Source organism: Mytilus edulis, chromosome 1, assembly GCF_963676685.1.
Source record: "Mytilus edulis chromosome 1, xbMytEdul2.2, whole genome shotgun sequence".
Lineage (NCBI taxonomy): Eukaryota > Metazoa > Mollusca > Bivalvia > Mytilida > Mytilidae > Mytilus > Mytilus edulis.
The window spans coordinates 81,947,124-81,970,033 of record NC_092344.1 but is presented as its reverse complement, the minus strand read 5'-3'; the positions used below and the strand labels follow the sequence as shown (position 1 = coordinate 81,970,033).

The following is a 22,910-nucleotide window of genomic DNA, read 5'->3' as shown; positions in this document are numbered from 1 at the left end:
GGTGTATTTTTTAGTTGATGTTATCCCTTCAGTCTTTGGTTACATTATCGATTTGTACCTTTTAGGTGTATTTTTTAGTTGATGTTATCCCTTCAGTCTTTGGTTACATTATCGATTTGTACCTTTTAGGTGTATTTTTTAGTTGATGTTATCCCTTCAGTCTTTGGTTACATTATCGATTTGTACCTTTTAGGTGTATTTTTTAGTTCATGTTATCCCTTCAGTCTTTGGTTACATTATCGATTTGTACCTTTTAGGTGTATTTTTTGAGATTTGAACGTTGTCTCAAAATAAATCTACAGACTGTTTATATGAAGCACAAAACAACAACTAACAAAAAACAAAATCTTCATATCTATTAAAGATTACTCGCAGTAACTGAAAGATAGTTCAAACCAATTTTGAAACTAATAGATAAATCATGTTTCACTTGAATGAAGTATCAAACGAATTAAGCTGTTATAATATTGTTTTCGATTACGAAAATTCTTCTCCCGAGACAAGTAAAATAAATTGGCACATTACTTACGGAACTTGGGCCTTTTTCATTTATACCTGCAAACGTTTATGTAAATTACCCTTTCTGGGAATTTAGTTCTGTCAATTTACCACTTGTCTTTATATTTTTGTTGTTACTACTGCTATATTTTAATTTTTCTGTTTATTGAACAAATAATTTCAAAAATACGTCATGGTCTATTAATTTTACCTCCCTATTTTTTCATAAGTTTGTGTGTAGTCGCAACAATACATAGCGTCATTAATAGTGTTTTTGTTGTTTTTATTTGTTTGGAATATGTTTCTTGGATTTTATCATGAAATTTAGTATTTCGCAAGTTAAAATTTTGGTTACAAAACGAACTTTATCAGCAGTATTTTGTTTTGTATTATTTTATTTTATTACAATTAATCATAACTATCTTTACCGTGACATTCACTTTAAAAAAGTAGCGCTCATTCCAGATACAAAAAAGACAAAAACAACATTTAAATTTACGCCGACATCGGACGGAAAGGCATTTCTTACATCTGCTTTATATACTAATTTATCAAACTGTGTAAAGCATCAATATGATATTATTGTAAACGGGTGGGAATATCATGTAAAAAGCCATCATTTCACGTGTTGCTTTCGTTTAAAAAATGGAAAACCACTATCTATTAATTCGAATCAGAAAATGTCTAGTATATATGCACATATGCCACTTCGCAGAATTCAATATAGATGTCCAGTTCCAGTAGAGGTCAACTTGATTGAATACGTATCCATTATAAATGATATGAAAGCTATATGTCAAGAGGACATATCGTATTATGTACAAGTAACATTACCACTGGGTTCAAATGACTCTACAATAGCTATATGCTCTCTTATATCGTATAGATCCCAAGATGCTGCTATTTTAGTCGAGTGGTTTGAAGCCCAACGTTTACTAGGTGTGGATAAAATTTTAACGTATACACAGGAGCTTAACAGTGATGCAGTACGAGTGCTGGACTATTATGAATCAATAGGACTTGCTGAAGTGATACGAGAGTTTGATATGCCAGAAAAGGGTATGTGGTCGTGTGTTTGCTTTATATTATTTCTTTAATTTATTGTCTCTTAAAAAAAACTTACTTTCAAAATATGTATTTAAAAAAGTCATAAAACATGACGTCCCAATGCTCGACAATATCAAAAAAAAGGAACAACATGCGAACAATTGTAATATTCTTAATTTGTTTCAGGTATTTTCCGATGTAAATGGTGGATTAAACCTAGCCTTTTTTTATATCAAGCTATTCGTTCAACTTTTGTGACAGTTGTATAAAGTTGCGCCATTCTGCCAAAATTGTGAATAACAACATTAACACGTAATTGATTCAAGTAACAATGGCTTGGATCCATTAGCCAAAATGGTGTTACATAAACCATAAACAAAATATAACATGCATGCAACTAAATTAAACAAAAACGCTAATATACAATATAAGGCCAAGGTCAGGAAAATATAAACTTTTTTGTTTGAGGCTGAGTAGCTGGGGAAGAACGTGGTTCTACCGAGCCGTTCCCCAGTTTTGCGCTGAGTACAAAACAGTTTATATTTTTATGACATTGACCTAATATTTTTTTTTATACTGCAACTAAAATTAATAAATGGATAGCTGTTTAAATCGCAACACAAATGTCAAATTTTTTCATCCCTCAATGGGCCCCTGATTGTGGAGAAAGTGTTTCAAGATGATATTGACATTATACAAAATATAGCTATCTTACTATATTTAGGAAATAAACACAGCTAGTTGCAGTTTTAAAAAAATCATTGTAGTTGTTTGGAAATTTGACCTAGTATAGTCTACAATTTTCTGGCAAATTAAAAATTGTGTAAATATAAATACCAGATATATTTCAGCATTATCAAAATTCTGCCGTCATATTGTGTAGTAATTGTTATACAGTCCATATTCATCTCATTCAAAATGAATCAACAGCTCAAATGCCTTTCCAACTGCAGATCACCGTAATATATACCAAAGTCAATTGTAATCAAGCACATTTGTAAATAAATATATCGAAAAATTAAGTCTTTAGTACAAAACTGTTAATTTCTTATATATGTTATACACTTTATACTGCAGGCCATTATATTTTAATAAAATATTTTCAATTTGATTTATTCTTTTAGTTTTCACTGACGTTGTTAGTCATCTTAATAACATGTTAAAGTATTCTTTTATTTGTCTTTATGAATATTATTTTTATTAATTAGTCTGTTTTGGGGGTATTCCTTCGACGTTGCTCTGTTCTATTATAATTTGTGTATTGTTATTTAAGACAGACAGCTAGATATCATAAAAACACTATGTATACACAGGACAAAATCTGAGCTTGATTTGCTTTATGATATTAAAACTAAACTGTCGAAAAAAGGTCATTTATTTAAAATCATAAAATGCAAAAACTACATTTGAAAATAAAACATTTGACATAAAAGTTCATATCTAATACGAAATAATAATACATAATTAATACGATATTACATCAACTAATATCATATCAATTGAATAAATGACAAAAAATAGCAAAGGTGGGGAAAAAAACACGAAAACTCGCGCAGACCCCGCAAGATCACTGACCAATAAGAAAGATGCAATCCAACCATGCACTAGTCATAAGTGAAATTTCTCTGCACGTGAAAACATGTTATCTCATTTCAACAATTTATCGTTCAATAAAGTAGGACAACTCTGACCCTTTGACCAAACTAGAGACATCATAAATTATTAGTATAGATAACTCATTTTTTATCTAAGTCTTAGCAATGAACAATTAAAACAGAATTATCTCCTCTGCTGTCTTAAATAATTTTATTAACTTAATTTTCATTGGCAAATAAGATTGTTTTTTTCTTTTTTACTACTACGCTTTGTCTTTATGCCTTTTTTGTGTTTCTTTGTTACATATGACGTGGCTTTGTCCTTATACATCCCGTCATGGTATTATTGTGCCAAGATAAATGTTTGTTTACATAGTTGTTTGTTTTATGGTGATTAAGATAATAACACAATGTAAACTGTTGTACCCGTATTTTTGACATTTTTACCTATTATGTCTGTTTGTTTTGTTCACACATGGTTTTCAGAATAATGGAATTTTCTGCTACTGTCATAAAAGTGAGTGTTTCAGCTAGCTATAAAACCAGGTTTAATTCACCATTTTCTACTGAAGAAAATGCATTTACCAAGTCATAATTATGACAGTTGTTGTCCATGTATTTGATGTGTTTGAGATTTGGATTTTGGATATTGCATTTTCCTCGGAGTTCAGTATTTTTGCTATTTTACTTTTTGTATCTCTAAACAAAATACTTATGTTATTGTTTTACTGGTCGAATATGTTTTCTTTATAAACAAAAGTAAGCTAAACACACATTTATAACTATCTTTTTTAGGAATTGTATTTTTTTCAAAATATTCACATAAATTAGGTATCAAATCATATAACATTTTAATACAACATTTCATCTATAAAATAAAATAGCAACTTCAATCAAATCCAAAATTAAAAATCTATCCATCTTTATTTATAAGAAGAATATGAATATAATAATATACAAATTGTAGATCCTATAAAAGCAAAAAAAAATCATTCTTTTAAGAACAGTGTTAAATATTTGGAAAAATCTTCACAACATATAAGAAAACAACCTTATCATCTAAGATGAATTGGAGCATGCATCATATTGAATAATAATGAAATTTAAGTTAAAAATCACGAATATATTATTATGGGCTATGAAAACCGTTTGATGGACTAATACGATATTGGATCAAACTGCATTGTTCTTTTATTTCGTTTAATTGTTACAGTTTTTTGTTGGTTTATTCGTAAGGAACGTGATTTGTTTGTTTTCTAAATAATTGTGTTGTTATTAGGGGTTTCATGAATTTACAATCTTACTGTATTGTTTTTTCTATTGCAAACAATTTAAACTTCCATAAAAAAATAAAACATATCTTTATATTAATTTAAGACAAATATCCTAGACTTATTGGGGAGCAGAATGCAAGGCAATGGACTGACAAAGAAGTTGTTTCCCTTGATTGCAATTCAAGACTTCTTGGATTTAAGTATGTCATTATGTGCGACAAGGATGAATTTGTGGTGCCAAATATTACGAAGTTTGGGTTTTCACTGAGGAAATCCCTGGTAGGTATATTTGCCATTAACAAATCATACATCACATCAGGTTTATATATAGATACAAAAAGTAAAAGATAAAAGGACAAATAAAGTACAAAATTGAATAGCATCGTCTTTATGGTTTCTTCTGATTTATCAAATCTGTTACCAATTTAACAGAAAAATAGAGGTTTATGAAATAATGTAAAAGAAGTTTTCAGACCCATTTAAAAGTAAGGTTTTCGAATGTAAGATTAAATGCCAGCAAATCCTTATATTATTGTCAATTTCATGAAATGAAATGAGAGTCAGTAATTTTGTTAATGAATCACATTCATGTAAAGATAAAAAGTAATCAAAGTTACTGACGTTGTTTATCCTCAATTACTATGAAATTATTCTTTTATTTGTTTTTGTAAATTATTACTTTTATTGTTTAGTTTTTTTTTTTTCGTAATATCCATTTGACATAGCTCGGTATTTATACATCCTGTCATATTTTTTCCATTGTGCTATGGTAAATGTTTGTATTTTTGTCTTTCGTTTGTCTATATGACTTTTTGATTTTCTTTGTTGACATATTATTTTGTTTCATAGTGATTAAGATTATAACACAATGTTGATTGCTGTACCTCTATTTTTGACAATGTTCTTATTATCAAATGTCTATTTGTTTTGTTCAAAAATCGTTTATCCTACTGTCATACAAGTGAGAGGTTTATCTAGCTATAAGATTAGATTTAATCCAACATTTTCTATATTAGGAAATGCCAGTATCATGTCAGGAATATAACAGTTGTTATCCATTCGTTTCATGTCTTTCAGCTTTGGATTTTGTCATTTGATTGATGATACTTTCCGTTAAAATTTTTCTCGGAGTTAGGTATTTTTCTTATTTTACTATTTTCTAAACACAAACATTGACTTGTAAACTATGTAAATAGTTCGAAATCAATGAACCATGATGAGGGTGGGGCTATATAATCTCCATGGATATGAAACTTGCAAATTACAAATGCATTTCCGTACTAAATACCATCGACTTGACATACGTGTTCATCTTAATCTGATCTAATCACAAACTGATACATGTAAACTTAGTAAAAGTTTTAAAGTTAATAGACCATGCTGGTGGAGTTAGAACCAAACATTCTCCATGAAAATGAGATGTGCAAATGCTTATACAACTGTACATCAATTATCATTAGCCTACCACTAGTCTAATGGTTACCCTTAAACTGACCTAATCACAAACTTATAAATCTCAACTAAGGAAAGGTTTCAAACTCAATAGGCTATTTTTAAGGGGAACAGGGACAAAAATGTACATGGAAATTAAATCTAACAATGCGTATAAAAATACATACCAAATACCATTGACCTACTACCAGTGGTTCGCCGTAAACTGTAGTTTCAGAGTAAAAAAAACATGACTGAGGGGGCGGGCCCAAATAATTTATTTCAAAATGAGATCAGCCCATGCTTATACAACTACATTCCAAATAGCGTTGACCTACCACATTAACTGACATAATCACAAACTAATAGTTAAATATGCAAAAATTCTAAGTGAAGATACTTTGACATTATACCAATTGACCTTGAACCAACCGCGATAATGATGGATATACACATGTTGTCATGACGAATATAGAATTGACTGTCGTAGCAGATGTTTATTTGTATCTCTATAGTTATACTCGATTCATTTAATACCATATTCTGTGGTCATTTTCGCATCCTTTCAAATATATTTTGCATATTGCAGGAACACATTTTTGACAAATCAACAGCAGGCGTTCAGCTAAACCCAAAATTACATGTCACATCATGGATACCTTTCAACCGATCAAGTACTTTGTTTATCAGCAGATATCTTAATAGCACTACATCAGTTTCCGACAGACATAAATACGTATACATGCCTGAACGTACGGTTGTCGGATCCACAACTATTCACGGATTTACGGCATGCAGGGGATATAGAAGGTAAACAAATTAAATAATAATGTGCAATGATCTATTTAAACAATGAAACTGTTGAATATTGTTTCAATGGAGGCCACATTAGTTTACCGGTGATCGATTATTGCTGTTCAGTTTGAATACAGAACAGACATATTAGAAAAACTCAACAAATTACTAGAAATTCATACGCAGCAAATTCTGATGAAAAATAATAAAAAGTTGTTAACATTTATATAGATATAGAGCATATATGAATAAAGCATGAGCGCTAATAACACTGTAAACTTCTGTATGCAAAATTTGCTAAAAAAAATTTATAATACAACAGCAGGAGTAAACAATAAAATTCAGACTGAGGCGATATTTTCGCAAGATTGGTCACCAGAGGCGTTCAATGTTTTTTTTTCGTAAAATTTAATAAACTAATATTGATTGATTTATTGATTGTTGGCTTCTAATAGGCCAGTTTCAAATAGTTCATGCATGTTCAGGACGAGAACAAAGTAACAATAAATACAACAGGTAGGTCGTATTATAGAAACCGGTCGGGATGAGTGTGCGGAAAATCAGACTGCCACCAGAAAGGAAATGTATACTGATAAGGAGAGACATTTAGCCTTGCAACTATCCACGAACGGATCCACCAATAAGTTGTTGTAAGGGTTCTTGGCGTACAGAGGGCTTTACACATTCTCAACACGAGTCATAGCATAAAACTTCCTCATTTCGAGCGGACGTGACTGCGAACCTATTGGACTTGCACAGCCAAACGGTCGCAAAACTTTGGCAAAGGTTTAACCGCTGGTCGGGAGAATACAAACGGATATCAAATGTTTATTACCTTAGTAATTTTTAGGGGTCGGCTGAAAATGGAAATTTTGGTAAGTTTGTCAATCAAATGTAGTGCATGACAACCAATCCAAGTCTGCTTCAGTTTTTATTTATGAAGGTTAGTCATTAAATATTACGATGTACGACAGGAATAGTTCTCCATCAACGCACAACATGCACAATTAAGAATAAGCTATGTTGTGATTAGTTGCAAATCAACACGCTACATGCACAATTAAGAATAAGCTACGACGTAATCGCAAAATAAGACCTAAAGGGATCTTTATAATTTGAAACGAAAAGATTTTGTTCTTTGACCTGAAACATATTTGTTAGTATTATAAGCATATTTACATGAATTGTTTTAAGAAAGCTATGTTAATTCAATGAACACATATACGTTTTATTCAATTTGTATTTGAAATAAACGAATTGTCTTTTCGCTTAATATCGATTATAGTATCATAATGTATACGATAAAAAAAAACCTTTTAAGTTTGTAACATACTTTTATTTGCGTATATCTTTTTTGAAATTATCAACTTTGTGTTAAGACATGAAACAAACATAAGTCAGACTTAAAATCTCGATATTAAAGAGAATCCTTTATTTTTAGAAATATACTACCATTCAATAATTGTCTTCTTGTTATCTTTTTCGTATGCAGTGGTCCTTAGCAACGAAATCTTTCGGAAGAACTTCGACAAATGCGTATCGCTTATAAGAGGGGGAAACTTGAAACAAGAAAAGAAAAAAATGTTGGTAGATAGTGTTACTCGAGCCTGAGAGAAAAAAAAAGTTGCACCAAATTATTTAACAACTGCAAAAACAAATTTCAATAGAAAATGTGATTTTTTTTTTTTCGTTTTTTGTTTTGTTTTTTTATTATGCCCGCGTCACACTGTCCCGATTTTTATATACGATGGACACCCGAATGCGAAAATTGTAAGTTCGTACGAAGTTGGTCCCGATCTCGTTAAAATACAAAAAAGTGACCGAAGCAAGTACGATGAATAACGAAGTCTATACGATGGTGCCGAAATTACATACGATAGCAAAAGATGGACATACGAAGGTTAACCGAAGACAGGTTTTTAAGATTCATATCTCAGCCGAAGCCTACACGGTGGATCACGAAGGCTACATGATGGATTACGAAGGCTACACGATGGATTACGAAGGCTACACGATGGCCATACGATGTCTCAAAGATACGAACAGAATTTCGACAACATATCGTTTCTGTACAAGTCTTCCATGCATGGCGGGAAATCGATATTTTTGTCTAATTCTTATAAAACTTAGTTTATTATCCCCTCGCCTACTACATGTAAGTTGCGTGTAGATAAAATTGTTATGGACACTCTAGAACCAAAATGCTCAAAACTTGGTATGGTGTTAATAGTTAAGAATATCTTAAGCGCTATTGACTTTAAAGTTCAAAGGTCAAGGTCACAGTGGCAGTTGTAATACAAGGCAATATCACCCTTGTGGACACTCTAAAACCAATATGCTTCAAAAGACTTTAACCACATTTGGTATATTGTTCCTCCTTGTAATAATCTGACATTTTTACGTTCAAGGCCAAATGTCAAGGTCATGCAGATGGACTTGTTTTTTCTCCTTGAAATAGCATAATACACAGGAAATTGGTTGCTCATTTTTTTACCTGCTGGTTCTAAAGACAATATTAAAGGTATTTCCAATTACTGAATGTTTTGGTTGATTTCTAAAAAAATAGTTTATGTATCAAATATGCATATTCAATTTACCATTTTCTGCATGTGTCATATACAAATATAGTGTCCATATTTGTCCCCAATATGTTAAATACGAGGGGATGCCACGCTCGGCATTGCCTTGTTTGAAGTGTAAAATGTGTGCACTTGTCTGAATAATCACCCATAATTATGCCCATGTTTACTGATCTATCTTAAAGGTAAGGTAATGGGTTCGTTGATCCCTTTTATTAAAAAAGAGCTCTTTCCAGGAGAATATCATAATAATATAGACAAAAGGAAGGATGTGGGGAAGCAACAAACGCGGCAAAATATGACATATATAGAAAACAAAATGGTTATGGAGTAAACATTCGTGTGACAACAACTCAGACGATACATAAAAAATCAGAATAATGAAGAAAAAGTTGGTTTCCCTATATACGTGTACCTGCAGTGTTGGTGTACGAGGCGCGTTTATGATTTTCATTATGTTACTTGATATGAAAAATTGACAAAAAATAATATTTTACTTGTTAAAGTAAATCCTGAGCCTGTAATAGCTGCTCTTCTTGTTCCATTTGAATTAATAGAAACAACGCTGTCGCTTTCTTGTTCTTATAGAATCATATGATATGAGCTCCATGTTTTGTGAACGTCTTTCTTAACTGTCATATTAGACTGACCAGTGCATATCGCGCATGGCACTTTGTATAGTAGCGCGAAAATTAACTTACATTTAGCTGGATTTATTGCCGTCGTAGTTCCATCTTGTCGCCTTCGTACTTTTATTCGATGGCAACACAACGGGATTACGAGGTCTTCACGAAGTCGTGTTGCCATCTTAAGACCTTCGGGTATCTTCATGATTCATTCATGTAGACATCGTAATGTCAAAACTGCCCGATGGAAACGATGGAAACACGAATGCAATACGATGTGCAAAGATGCATTCCCGGTGACATTACGATGGTGAGGATGGTGATACGAACTCAATACGAACCCTCAACATCGGACGCAACTTCGGGGATTTTTTAACATGTTAAAAAATTTAGAACCCTTCCCGAAGTTGTCCCCGAAGGCTAGAAAAAGTGGACGATGGTTCTACGATGGTTAAAGATGGCACTACGAATAGCCCAATTTGGATACGATCAGTCCCGATTTTGCAAATTTCCATTATCGTGTTGCCATCGGCGTAAAAATCGGGACAGTGTGACGCGGGCATTATAGATTCGTCATTTATGTAACACAAAAAGTGCATAGTGCAATTAGTTTTGTTTATCATATTTTGGCCCTTGCCTTTCAACAAATTAAAATAAAACATAACATTCGTTTCATATGACTTTAATATCATGAACGGTACCAATGTTGAACACCAGATGAGCATTTTGACAATTAAGTTTCCCCATTGATGATCGATAATAAAATATTTGAAGAAAACAACACCTGAAAAGAAAGTTCCGGAACACCTGAGATCACCACCGTTTGTGTTAGGGTTCGTGTTGCTTAGTGTTTAGTTTTTGGTGTCATGTCTTGTGTACCATTATTTGTCTGATTGTCTTTTTTCTTTTTTTAGCCATGGCTATGTCGGTTTATTTTTGATCTATGAATTTGAATGTCCCTCTGGTATCTTTTGCACCTCTTTCTGAACAGCTGATTTAACAACAAAAGACATAAAGTATAGCCAAATCTTAACAAGGAATAGGAGCATTTTTTTCCTTCATGTATGTTAATAAATGATATATACACACTTTGACTATTAATTTCATAATTTTTGGTCAATAATTAAAAACGTTTCCCATTAGGAATATGTTAATTTTATTTTTTGAAGTGTTGATTACCTAATGGAGTAAGTATAAGTAGTTTAACGGCCTTCCAACCAGAACAAAAACAACATACATGTGCTTTTAATGTTTGTTTATCTGTACCATGTGACTATACCGATTTGATTATTAAAGGACACCAATGAAAATTATCATCACTTTATAGTTTTGATTATTGATTTCATATTATTATACAAGTTAACTTACAATACACAAGCTTTTCATGCTTTTAGCGTGGGGAGTTGTATAACAATACAAAGAGGCTCTGAAAAGTTTATTAAAACAACAGACTAAAGTTAATATACATTCAGTTTTTTATTAATGGGCAAAATGCACATCTTGGAAGTAAACAATTTAGGAAAATAAAAATAAAAAGTTTTTATAGTTGGTAAATTCTATCATAACTCATGTCCACTAACATAACATATGAAGGTAAACATACAAAACAATATTCATTTTCATATCCTTTGCCTAAAAAATACTATTTTATATAGTTTATACTATATCTAATATTTTTTTAAACAGAAAATGGAAATTGCAGTTTCCTTTCATATATATAACAATCATTACAATAACATGACATGAAATCTAAGTTTGTCTGTTGGTCAGTAGAGGTCATCTTAATATGTAAATATACAAAGTCACATGGTACAAATAAACAAACATTAAAAGCACATGTATTTTGTTTTTGTTTTGGTTGGGAGGCCGTTACACTACTTTTACCTACTCCGTCAGGTTATCAGTTATAAGCCGTTACAATACTTATACTTACTCCATCAGGTAATCAACACTTCAAAAAAGTGTTAGATTGTGGTTTGTCATTAGATCTTTTAATTACCTAACGTGACTTATTCCCGATTGTGACTGTTTTGCTGAGTGTGAATTCGCATTGCTATAAGACGTGTCACGGTACTTTTCTTTCCCAAATTCATATATTTAGTTTTGATGTTATATATTTTTTATTCTCATCGGATTTTGGTAAATGTCATAACGTTTGTAGTTGTAAATCTTATTATTTTTCTGTTGTTTTCGTGTGTTATGATAAAGATAATTCATCATCATCCAGTTCATTTATTATATTTTAGTTTGGATCAACGAAATTTATACGATATATTTGGTTTACAGTTCGATTCAGAAAAAACACCGACATAGCTAGATAAAACAATTAATTATCTAATTACTACCATAATTTGATATTAATTAGTATTGTAATTGTCAATTATTCAAAATAATCCTAATTCTATCTTATTTTTGAGAAATCTTTCACTGCGTTGATGGCTTTGGCTAACTCGGCTGTGTATTTTCATGTGCTAGTTTATGTTGTTTTATGTAATGTATCCGTTTTTATTCTGTAGTTAGTCACCACTTCAGTTTTATCATGTATATCTATTATATAGTCTTTTATAAAATTTACTGTTTGCAAAAGTATGAATCATTCTAAATAATAAGGATGTTCTTAGCCCAGGCAGAAACCCCTAGTCGTATTGGTCGCAACGTTTTGGAATTTTTGGTCCTCTGTGCTCTTCAACTTTGTACTTTTTCGAACTTTTTTCATCTGAGCGTCACTAGTTAGTCTTGTGTGGACGAAACGCACGTCTGGCGTATTAAATTTTAAATCTGGTACCTTTTGTTAGCTATTATTCGTGTGTTTCTCTGTCCGATAGGTTCTCCCATTTATTTGTATTGTTGTCCTGTCATGTAATTTTGTCATTTTAATGTTATATTTAACATTGCCATAAAAGCGGGAGGTTTGGCATGCCACAAAACCAGGTTCAACCCACCATTTGTGTTCTTAAATGTCCTGTACCAAGTCAGAAAAATGGCCATTGTTATATTATAGTTCGTTTTTGTGTGTGTTACATTCTAATGTTGTGTTTCTGTTGTGTCGTAGTTCTCCTCTTATATTTGATGCGTTTCCCTCAGTTTTTGTTCGTAACCCGGATTTGTTTTTTTTTCTCAATCGATTTATGAATTTCGAACAGCGGTATACCACTGTTGTCTTTATTTTAGCTAGAATCATGAAAACACGATTTCTATCAATTTTTTCTTTAATTTACCTGTGCACTTTAATGTGAGAGCTCGTGTCATCATGAATATTACATTTCATTGTGTAATGAATGTCAATTTCAGAAGGACGCGATATTGCTGTTAGCCAATCAAAATAACGTATCATAATGAAACATGCATGCAATGTAATTATTATTTAATATAGCTATTTCAACACTTAAAGAATTTTGAACAAAGATACTCAAACGTCCACTATTTGGTTCCCAAAAGCCAGCTGCTTACGAAAAGGGTCAAATTAAACCCTGCAAAGTAGCCTTTTACAATGTTTAGCATACATTGTAAAAAGTAAAATTACAAAAATACTGAACTCCTAGGAAAATTCAAAACGGAAAGTCCCTAATCTAATGGCAAAATCTTAAGTTTTTCTTATTAAATTCTAAGTGTTTTTGCTTTGCTTATTGTTTTGTACACCATCTGGTTTGCATCATTTGTGGTTACCTTTCTTTAGTATAAGTAATCACTACAACTAATAACGACTGTTTATTTCAGACATACAGCAACATCTACTGTTTTAGACTTTCATCATTACCGGTCTTGTGCAAAAAGTTTTGTCCAATACCAGTCGGCTCTAAACAGAGGAAAAAAGAAAAAAGTCGGAAATATATGTACAGATTTCAGACAATATATGCAAGATGACATAAACATTATTGGTAAACACATTGAAAAGAATGTCCTCAAAGTGAGAGAGCAATTAGGTATTACATATAAATAATAATGATTTCGTCGTTTTCTTTATTCCAAATCACAATTGTTTTTGTTTATGTTTTTTTTTTAACTACATAATAATTTTATTTATCAAATATTGCTTGTTACATAAACCATCAAGATTCCAAGCTTCTCTTGACGTACCCTGTTACAATCCACTGACTACCCAGGGAATAATCAGCTGATTAAATTAATTGACATAATTTTATTTACAAAACTCTATATTAACAATATAAAAAATTATTCATTGATTAAGTTTCTTTTAATTGAAAGTAACATTGGACTTATTGTCTTATGTCCATTAATATTGGTATCTACTCTCTTGGTGTATTCATTAATAAAAATTCTGAATACGTCTATGTTTTTTTGTTTTCTGCTCAGATACATAGTACGACTTATATATTGAAAAACTAATAATTGTAACTAAAATATTTATTGGGTAATACTTGCTGTCTGTAATTTTGTATCCAAATATCATGTGTCACAATTGTTGGTAAACTAGTTTTTCCATATTCAATATAGAAGCTTACATACAATCGCCTAACAATATAATGTAATAAACACTTTAAAAATGTAATGCGTCCGAAGCCAGAGGGACTATTTTCCCTAATCTTAAGATAACATAAACAGAAAGTCTGTGTACCACGGATTTCTCAATTATATTTCCCATATCTAAACCATGCTAATAGATGTGGCACTGAAGCAAAGCCAAAGTCAAGATATGTCACTTGTTCAATTTTATTCTGAACAATGTTCAAATAGAATTTAATTCAAAAGTAGATGAAAAGCGTTTAAAAAAAAAAAATAAATAAAAAAAAAAAAACATAATTATTAAAAGATGTGTACTCTTCATTGTAATGTTTACGCAAGAATTCATGCTTGAACTAGATTATCATTAGGCTGTTAGTTTTCTCGTTTGAATTGTTTAACATTGTAATGTTGGTGCCTTTTCATAGCTGACTATGCGGTATTGGCTTTGCTCAATGTTTAAGGCCGTATGGTGACCTATAGTTGTTAATTTCTGTGTCATTTGGTCCCTTGTGGAGAGTTGTCTCATTTGCAATCATACCACATCTTCATTTTATATCAAACAATCATCTTTCGATTCATAAAAGAATTCTGTCGAATTAGATGTTGGACAATTTTATTTTTTTTTAAGTATTTTACATTGGATTTTGCCAATTTTTTAAACATCGTTCAAACCTATGATTGCATTGGACAAAAACCGTAATATTTATATTTTTGCATATAAAAACAAATTTCTTGACAGAGTGGTCTAAATACAGCATAAACAACATTTTCAAAAGACCAAAAAAGTGAAAAATAGATATATGACGATGTATTTTTAGTGTCAATGAGACAACTCTCCATCCAAGTCACACTTTATAACAGTAAACCATTATAAGTCAAGGTACGGTCTTCAACACGGAGCCTTGGATCAAACCGAACAGCAAGCTATAAAGGCCCCCCAAAAAATATGGAATGGTGGATTAAACCTGGTTTGATAGCGCTAAACCTCTTACTTTGTACGACAGTCTCATCAAATTCCGTTATATTTACAACGATACGTGAACCAAACAGGCATAATAAATAAAGTAGTCAAAATATGGGTACAGCAGTCATCATCGTGTTACAATTTTAAAAGAAAAAATTTCGCGTCTCTGACGTCAGAACATTTATACGTCACACATTTTTGTTGTTCAATGTTTATACAAACAATTTAAAAATTTCCCATGGGCAATGTTAGCTTACAGGGTTAAAAAATCAAAATTATGTAAGAATTAATTTTAGGAATAGACCGAGATTTAAAATAGTCCAAAAGTTCATTTCACTACGTGATAAAATAATTTTGACGTTTGTGGTTCCACGACAGTCGCATCAATTTCCATTATATTGACAATGATGCATGAAAAAAATGTCACAAAAAGGAGTAAAAACACAACACGGACCCCACCAAAAACTAGGGATGATTTCAGATGCTACGGAAGGGGAAGCAGATCCTGCTCCAAATGTGGCACCCGTCGTGTTGCTCATGTTGTTATCAAGCCGGTAAATAGTCTAATTCGGTAGGTGAAATTCGTAAAAAGGGAAGGGGATTGTAGGTACGACATAAGGAACATATCCGATATCATGTGTATAACGAATATTCCACAACATTCAACCAACTCGTGATGGCGTTCGTAATATTAACGAATTGATGATTACAACTTCACCATTTGGATCTCTTGGTTTAAAAATGAGAAGGTGACAATTGGGAAGCTGAAAGCATCTCTTTTGTCGTAAAATTTTGTTTTCAACCGACACTCATAGTCAATTTCTAGATATAAGTCATAATCAAATGGCAAAATCAGAAGCTCAAACACATCAAACGAATGGATAACAACTGTCATATTCCTGACTTGGTACAGGCATTTCCATATGTAGAAAATGGTGGATTGAACCTGGTTTTATAGCGATTGAAATAAAAACTATACATGATTTTAAAAATCAGGAAAATATTGCAGTCTTAAACAATAGAACACAAGTTTTGGTATCTTCTTTATCCTTTGTTTTGAAAATATTTGATTTAGGAGGTACACACAGGATACCAGCCAGACGTCTTTCTGGATATTTTGTTCAAGTGATAACCATTTTTCTTTTCCTCGTGTTTTATTGATTGATTGATTGTTGGTGTTTTAACTCCACTTTTAAGCGCCATTTTCGGGCTATATCGTGGCGGCCAGTTTTATTGGTGGAGGGAGCTGGAGTTCCTGAAAAAAACACCGACATTCTAAAGGAAAACTGACAACCCTAGTCAATTAAGATTGGAGACGATTGCACCCACACAAGCGGAGTTCGAACTCAAAACCTCAGTGTTTACTGGCTAATAGTAACTACTTGGAAGACTCGGGCCTCGGTTCGGCCACCGAGGCCATTCCTCTTGTTTTTTACCGTTAGTCTAAATGGAACAAAAGGGAAGGTATTATGTTCTCCTGTTAAAAATAATCTTCAAATTTCTTTTGTAACGTAGTTTTATCTAGAACACTCAAAGTCAAATATTTGAAGCCAATGATGTATAAATTCCTTACTACGTAAGAAAACAAAGTCATGTTTCTGCATTACAGCTTTTCGTTTGTCATGTTTAAATTCACGATATGAATACTATGTGTGAAATAAAATACATAAATGTAAATATACATAAACTTCTAAACTTATAGAGGTTGAAATAATGAAAATGTTTAAAAGATACGACATGATTATTACCAGGTGACTCAATGCAAACAATCGTAATTTTTAACACAATGTAAGTCTGTCATTTTGGAGATCTGCATCAAAAAACGTACACTAGAACACTGAACACTGAACCTCAGGAGATACCAGTTCGTGCCTTTACATCCATCACATTGCTAAGCAGTTTTGGCATCAATTTATACATTTTTTTAACAATACGTGGTTTTATATCCATACAGTATTTCCATTTGATATCGTCACGTGGACATTTTCTATAATGATATAGAACAACATTGTGAGTTCTTAGTACAATTCTGAAAAGGAAATAGTTGGGTAATGAGTTATGATGTATATACTGTCTTTTCTGCAGCTTTATTTCATAATCTAAACGTTAAACATAAATGACAGATCTAGAAGATGTTATTTGGACGCATGGTGTTTTTATAGTGTTGTTTTCATTCTGTATACCATTGTAACATTAGTTATATTTTGCCAAATAAAATACACTTTCTAGAATCAGTATAAAGTGTGTTTAACTGTGGCTGTCTTACTTTTTTATCTGAGCGTCACTGATGAGTCTTATGTATACTGTAACGTGTAACCGTGCGATCAATGGATCCGTATCTGAATAAATCAGGATTTCAAGTGTTCAACTTAAATTTGCACCACAACAAGTTGTCCTATTTAAAACAATTAACACACCCTTATATGAATTCACAATGTCAAATATATAAACTACACAATGCACATAAATTAAATTACAGGGTGAAGTTCCTCATTCACTATGTATAAACACAATGCCTTATTACAGAATATATACACACTATGTCACTATGCAATCACTTTGCAACATGTATTAAGCCTGATTATTCACAATGTCACTAATATATCACTATGCAACATGCGCCAGACACTTTATTACACAATGTCACTAACGGATTACTATGCAACATGCATCAATACATATCACACAAAACGTATGAACACATTACCACATATATACAACATCTATTAACAATATCCACCAATTTGTAATATCACCTTTTGAATGTTCAATAAACCACAATAACACAGTGACACAATTACACTTGCACAATGCTTCAATGCACAAGGAATGTATATGAACACAGCTCAACTCACACACTAATTATCACTATGAATCCGATCGAAATGAATATATTCCAAACTGATAAGATTAAATACAGTGCACTTTAACTTATACACTTCCACAATATAACAACTTGCAACACCAGCAAGATTTCACCATGTATTCTCACTAATACACGTCCACAATATAACAACTTGCAACACAAGCAAGTATACACTTTGTACTTTCACTGTACAATAACTTATTATATAAGTTCACTTTATAACACAATCACTATTCGAAATATTCACATATAAATCCAAACACTATAATTTATATCCTTTGAATCACTAAAGCCACTCTACTTACCAGTTGGAATATTTAATCCTAGAGGTTAACTCTTCAATGGTCCACATAAAACTGACAAAGTTTCTCTGTCTTGAGCTGGTTTATATACTACGATATGGAACGGTCCATTATACTTGAAGGGGTGAAAATAAAGACTATACCAATTTTAGGGGTGTTTTAAGTAATAGATGGTGCTCCAACTATGGAGAAACTTATATACATGTAAAAACACAATTAATAGGGAAAGACAACTGGTGTTTCACATCAAAATAAATAAACTATGACTGATTTTAATTGGAGTCATTTATTTTCATAACATTATGGGCACAAATTTTACTGCAGCAGTAAACTTCAACCTTATTTTTATTTTTTATTTGTTTCACAATGCAACTTTTAGTCATATCCAATCACTGTGATAAGTCCTTTCAATCTGGTAAATATGCTTCAGGGCAGTTGTTACTCATTTATAAAAACTCTTCGTATTGAATTGTAAGTAGGTCTACCCAATAGGATAATTCTTTACTAAGAACATGCTTTACACTCATTCTTCACAATTAAGGAACACCAAATTCTACACTTTCATTGGTCGAGAGCTCGTTGCTATATTCTAAGAACAGAGTATTCGTTAGTAGTGTACATATCAGTAATTAGCTATACACATCAACATCATACTAGTTGATTGACATGCTCTTGAACAGTACTTAATCGACTACAAACAAAATGTCTGGAAAATATATGTCGGAAAATAAAATAACAAAATAACGAACCCCAAGGTGAAATTGTAATCGGAAAGTCCAATATCAAATGGCAAAAATAAAAACTCTAACTGAACAAGCGAATGGAAAACCAAAAGCTCGCTATGACTGAATAGTTTATTATTAGTTTAAAGTAACTGTGTGTACATGATTAATTTGTTTTACAGTTTGATTGAGAAGAAATTCTAACATAACTAGATAATCACTGGGGTAAAGCTGATAACGAAAATGATATAGAAACCCTAATTTTTCATCCGACATCTTTGGATGACCATGAATGCAGTTACGGTCATCAGCTTTACCCCAGTGATAATACAATTAATTAACTAATTACTATATTATATTATTATATATAACACATTCTAAGATGACGTCCTTCAAACGCTTTGAGTACACAATCGTGGTAAAATATGAATATACTACCTGGGCTATTCCCATCGTACTCCCACGTCATATGGTTTTATATGAATGAGCTTCCCGACGTCATAGAACGATGACGTTAGAATATGAGCATTTTACGGGAAAAAACACGCTTGTGAAACCGAAAATCATTACAAGGAAACGTAAAGAAACAATGCAAAAATGTGGTATAAGTAATTTTTTTTTTAAACATATAAGACATATAAGTAAATTATCATTTAAATTCATTTCAAATAATATAAATACGCTATTGTAAATAGTTAAAGCATGTCACTAATTCAGTTAGCTCCGTTGTTTTACGCAAATTTAATAGTGCGGTTTTTTTTTTTATGGGAACGGCAAATATTTGCCTCCGCCTAGAGCGCTTCAATCCAAAAGAATTGCCGTATTTGTCCTATTAGAATCGAAATAATTCATGGGGGCTTGAATATATCTAGATTTTATCACCGGTTGTCCCTTTATGCCAGGGAAAAATATTTGTCATAAAGGGCCAACCTGTGGTAAAATCACGATATATATATTCAAGCCCAAATGAATTATTTCTTAAATTTATATCGGTATTCTTGTATTTGTTATAAAAAACATCAAATAATATAATTACGAACCTCATCTTGATTTATATCAAATGATTTAAAATTTACCTGTGACGTCACATTTTGAGGCGTTGATAAATTCGTGTGACGAACAGTACGTATTTTTATTATGCTGTTTTTATGTACTCTCCTATATATCATTAAACGTATTCGTTGTTATTATGTGGTTAACATGCCAAAACGTACTATTATCTTATGGATTTATGTATTTGAAAAACTTGAAATGTATTCCTGTCCTGTAATATTGTCATTTTTCGATATATTTAACATTGTCATAAAAAGTAAAATCACAAAAATACAGAACTCCGAGAAAAATTCAAAACGGAAAGTCCTTAATCAAGTTGCAAAATCAAATGATAAAACACATCAAACGAATTGACAACAACTGTCATATTCCTGACTTGCGCGAGGTTTGGCTGGCCACAAAACCATGTTAAACCCAACATTTTTTCTCAAAAAAATGTCTTGTACCAAGTCAGGAAAATTGCAGTTGTTGTCCATTCGTTTGATGTCGTTTCTATGTATGTGGCATTTTGTTCCACTTCAGTTTTTCGTTGTGTTCCTCATAAAGTTGATGTGTTTCCCTCGGTATTAGTTTGTATAAACACGGATTTGTTTTTTCCCAATCGATTTATGACTTTTGAAAAGCGATATACTATTACTGGTTCCTTTATTTAAGATGCTGTTAAGATCAAAATGACAATTGAACACTACTTGTTAACTAGTGTAAATTTTAATTTTTTCTCGCTTTGTCTTGCATGAAAGTATTAAAAAAATGTATGTTTTTTGTATCTTGTAGGGGTCCTTGAGATGCAGTTTACAAACAACAAAACAATTATAAAGTACATTGGAATATGCATTGTCATAGCATTTTCAATTACGATGATTTATGGATATTTTGATGATGGTAGTTTTAAAACAAACTTTACCGCAATGTTAGTCGAAGGAAAACTTCATCACTTTTTGAGACCATACAATAAATCAAGGTTCACAGCAACAGTGAAGGAAATGGCACATTCAATTGAAAACATACAGACCGGTAATGAAAACACAAATATACACCATGTGTATTCAATAATGTGGCACACAAAACCTATCTGGGCTTCAAAAGATATCCTCGCATATAAATTTAGAAATTGTGCGTTTAAGAATTGCATAATCCGTGAATCATCAGATGACAATTCGCATGAAATGTGTGATGCTTTGTTATTTCATCACACAGAGATGAATGTAAAAGTTCCAAATAAAACAGCTGGTCAAATATTGGTATTCATGTCATATGAATCTGAATCACATACTGTAAAGCACTTTTTGAAAAAGGAATGGGACAATAAATTTGATTTGATATTCAGCTACAGATCTGATGCTGATATATCTTTTCCATATGGGGTATTGAACAGGAGACACTCGCAAAGTGAAAATAATTATACAAATAAGTCAAAAAGTGTTGCCTGGGTAGCTAGCAACTGTAAGGCAGTATCAAATAGGTACAAGTATATTAAAAAGATGATGCAATCCATACAAATAGATATATATATGGGAAATGTGGTAAAACATGCTCCTCTTCTTGGAATAGTGATAAATGCTTTAAGGACTTGCGTAAAGAATACAAGTTTTACTTGGCGTTTGAAAATTCCATCTGTAATGACTACGTTTCTGAAAAAGTGTTTAGACTATATCAGGATGGTTTTGACTTTATTCCTGTTTACCGAGGAGCCAGTAATATAAAGGATATTTTACCTAACGGCACCTTTATCACTTCATTAGATTTTAGATCGCCTTTACAACTTGCCTTGTACTTGAAAAATGTAGGAAGTAATGAATTTGCTTACACTAATTATTTGAAAGCTAAAGATAAATATTTTTCGAATGGATATACACGACAGGAGGTTTTGCAGTTTATGTATTGTTCCGTTTGTGAAAAACTCAATAAGAAGTATAAAAGAAGTCAAAAATTAAACTTAACAAAATGGATTGTGGAAAAAAAATGTATTATCCCAAAAGACGTGTGACTACTGAGGATTAATTTATTTTCGTGGGTACCAATATTCGTGAATCGAGGAAAATCTGCATTTTCGTTGATATTTAATTTCGTGGTTTCATAAAAGTCTGCATATAATCGTACAGCAAATATGCAATTCGTTGAACATTTAAATTCGTAGTTTTCCTGTCACAACAAAGTCCACGAAACTTCGTATCCACCGATTAATAATGAATCCACAGTATATGGATATTTCTGTTTTCTGTAATTGAAAGGATGAAAATTGCTCTTAGAAAAACGTGTTCACAATTTATCTGTATTGTGCAATAATTTAAGATTTTAAGTACACATTTCATCGCACTATAGTACAATTTCGTCCAAAACAAATATTTCAAACGATGAAATACAAAAAAGTATGATTTAATATTGTTTTGCTTTTTTATGGGGGGGTTCACTTATAACAGTGTGTACTACTGAAACGTTTTAACACTGAACCGATCTTAAATGTCTTAAAATATCGCAAGCATGATTGATATTTTGTTCCATTATTAAGTTCATGTTCCAGTTCACTGCGGGAGATTTAGTACCAGTCATTACTAGTTCGGATAATAAAGAGAATGCCGCCTTGTGTTTGATTCAATAGTGTCAACAACGTTTTCATGCAACTCAGTGCGCCTATAAAATAGTTATGAATCATAATTGAAATTATTTCTTTCTTTTATATATATACGATAGATA

The 22,910-nt window shown here is 31.8% G+C and overlaps 1 protein-coding gene across 1 annotated transcript; it reads left to right on the top strand.

Moving 5' to 3' along the window:
- Positions 1–691: 691 nt before the first annotated feature.
- On the top strand, positions 692–22,871 carry LOC139491927 (uncharacterized). The gene is made up of 5 exons (XM_071279865.1): positions 692–1,557; positions 4,518–4,693; positions 6,435–6,655; positions 13,563–13,768; positions 20,991–22,871. Exons 1-5 carry the CDS (start codon positions 816–818, stop codon positions 21,917–21,919), a joined length of 2,274 nt encoding a protein of 757 aa, XP_071135966.1. The 5' UTR covers positions 692–815; the 3' UTR covers positions 21,920–22,871.
- Positions 22,872–22,910: the final 39 nt, after the last annotated feature.

Excerpts from the sequence above, each read along its gene's own strand:
- LOC139491927 (XM_071279865.1), top strand. The coding sequence starts at position 816 with ATGAAATTTAGTATTTCGCAAGTTAAAATTTTGGTTACAAAACGAACT. Across the intron at positions 1,558-4,517 it reads GTTTGATATGCCAGAAAAGG|ACAAATATCCTAGACTTATT; the intron begins GTATGTGGTCGT and ends TATTAATTTAAG. Across the intron at positions 4,694-6,434 it reads TTTCACTGAGGAAATCCCTG|GAACACATTTTTGACAAATC; the intron begins GTAGGTATATTT and ends TGCATATTGCAG.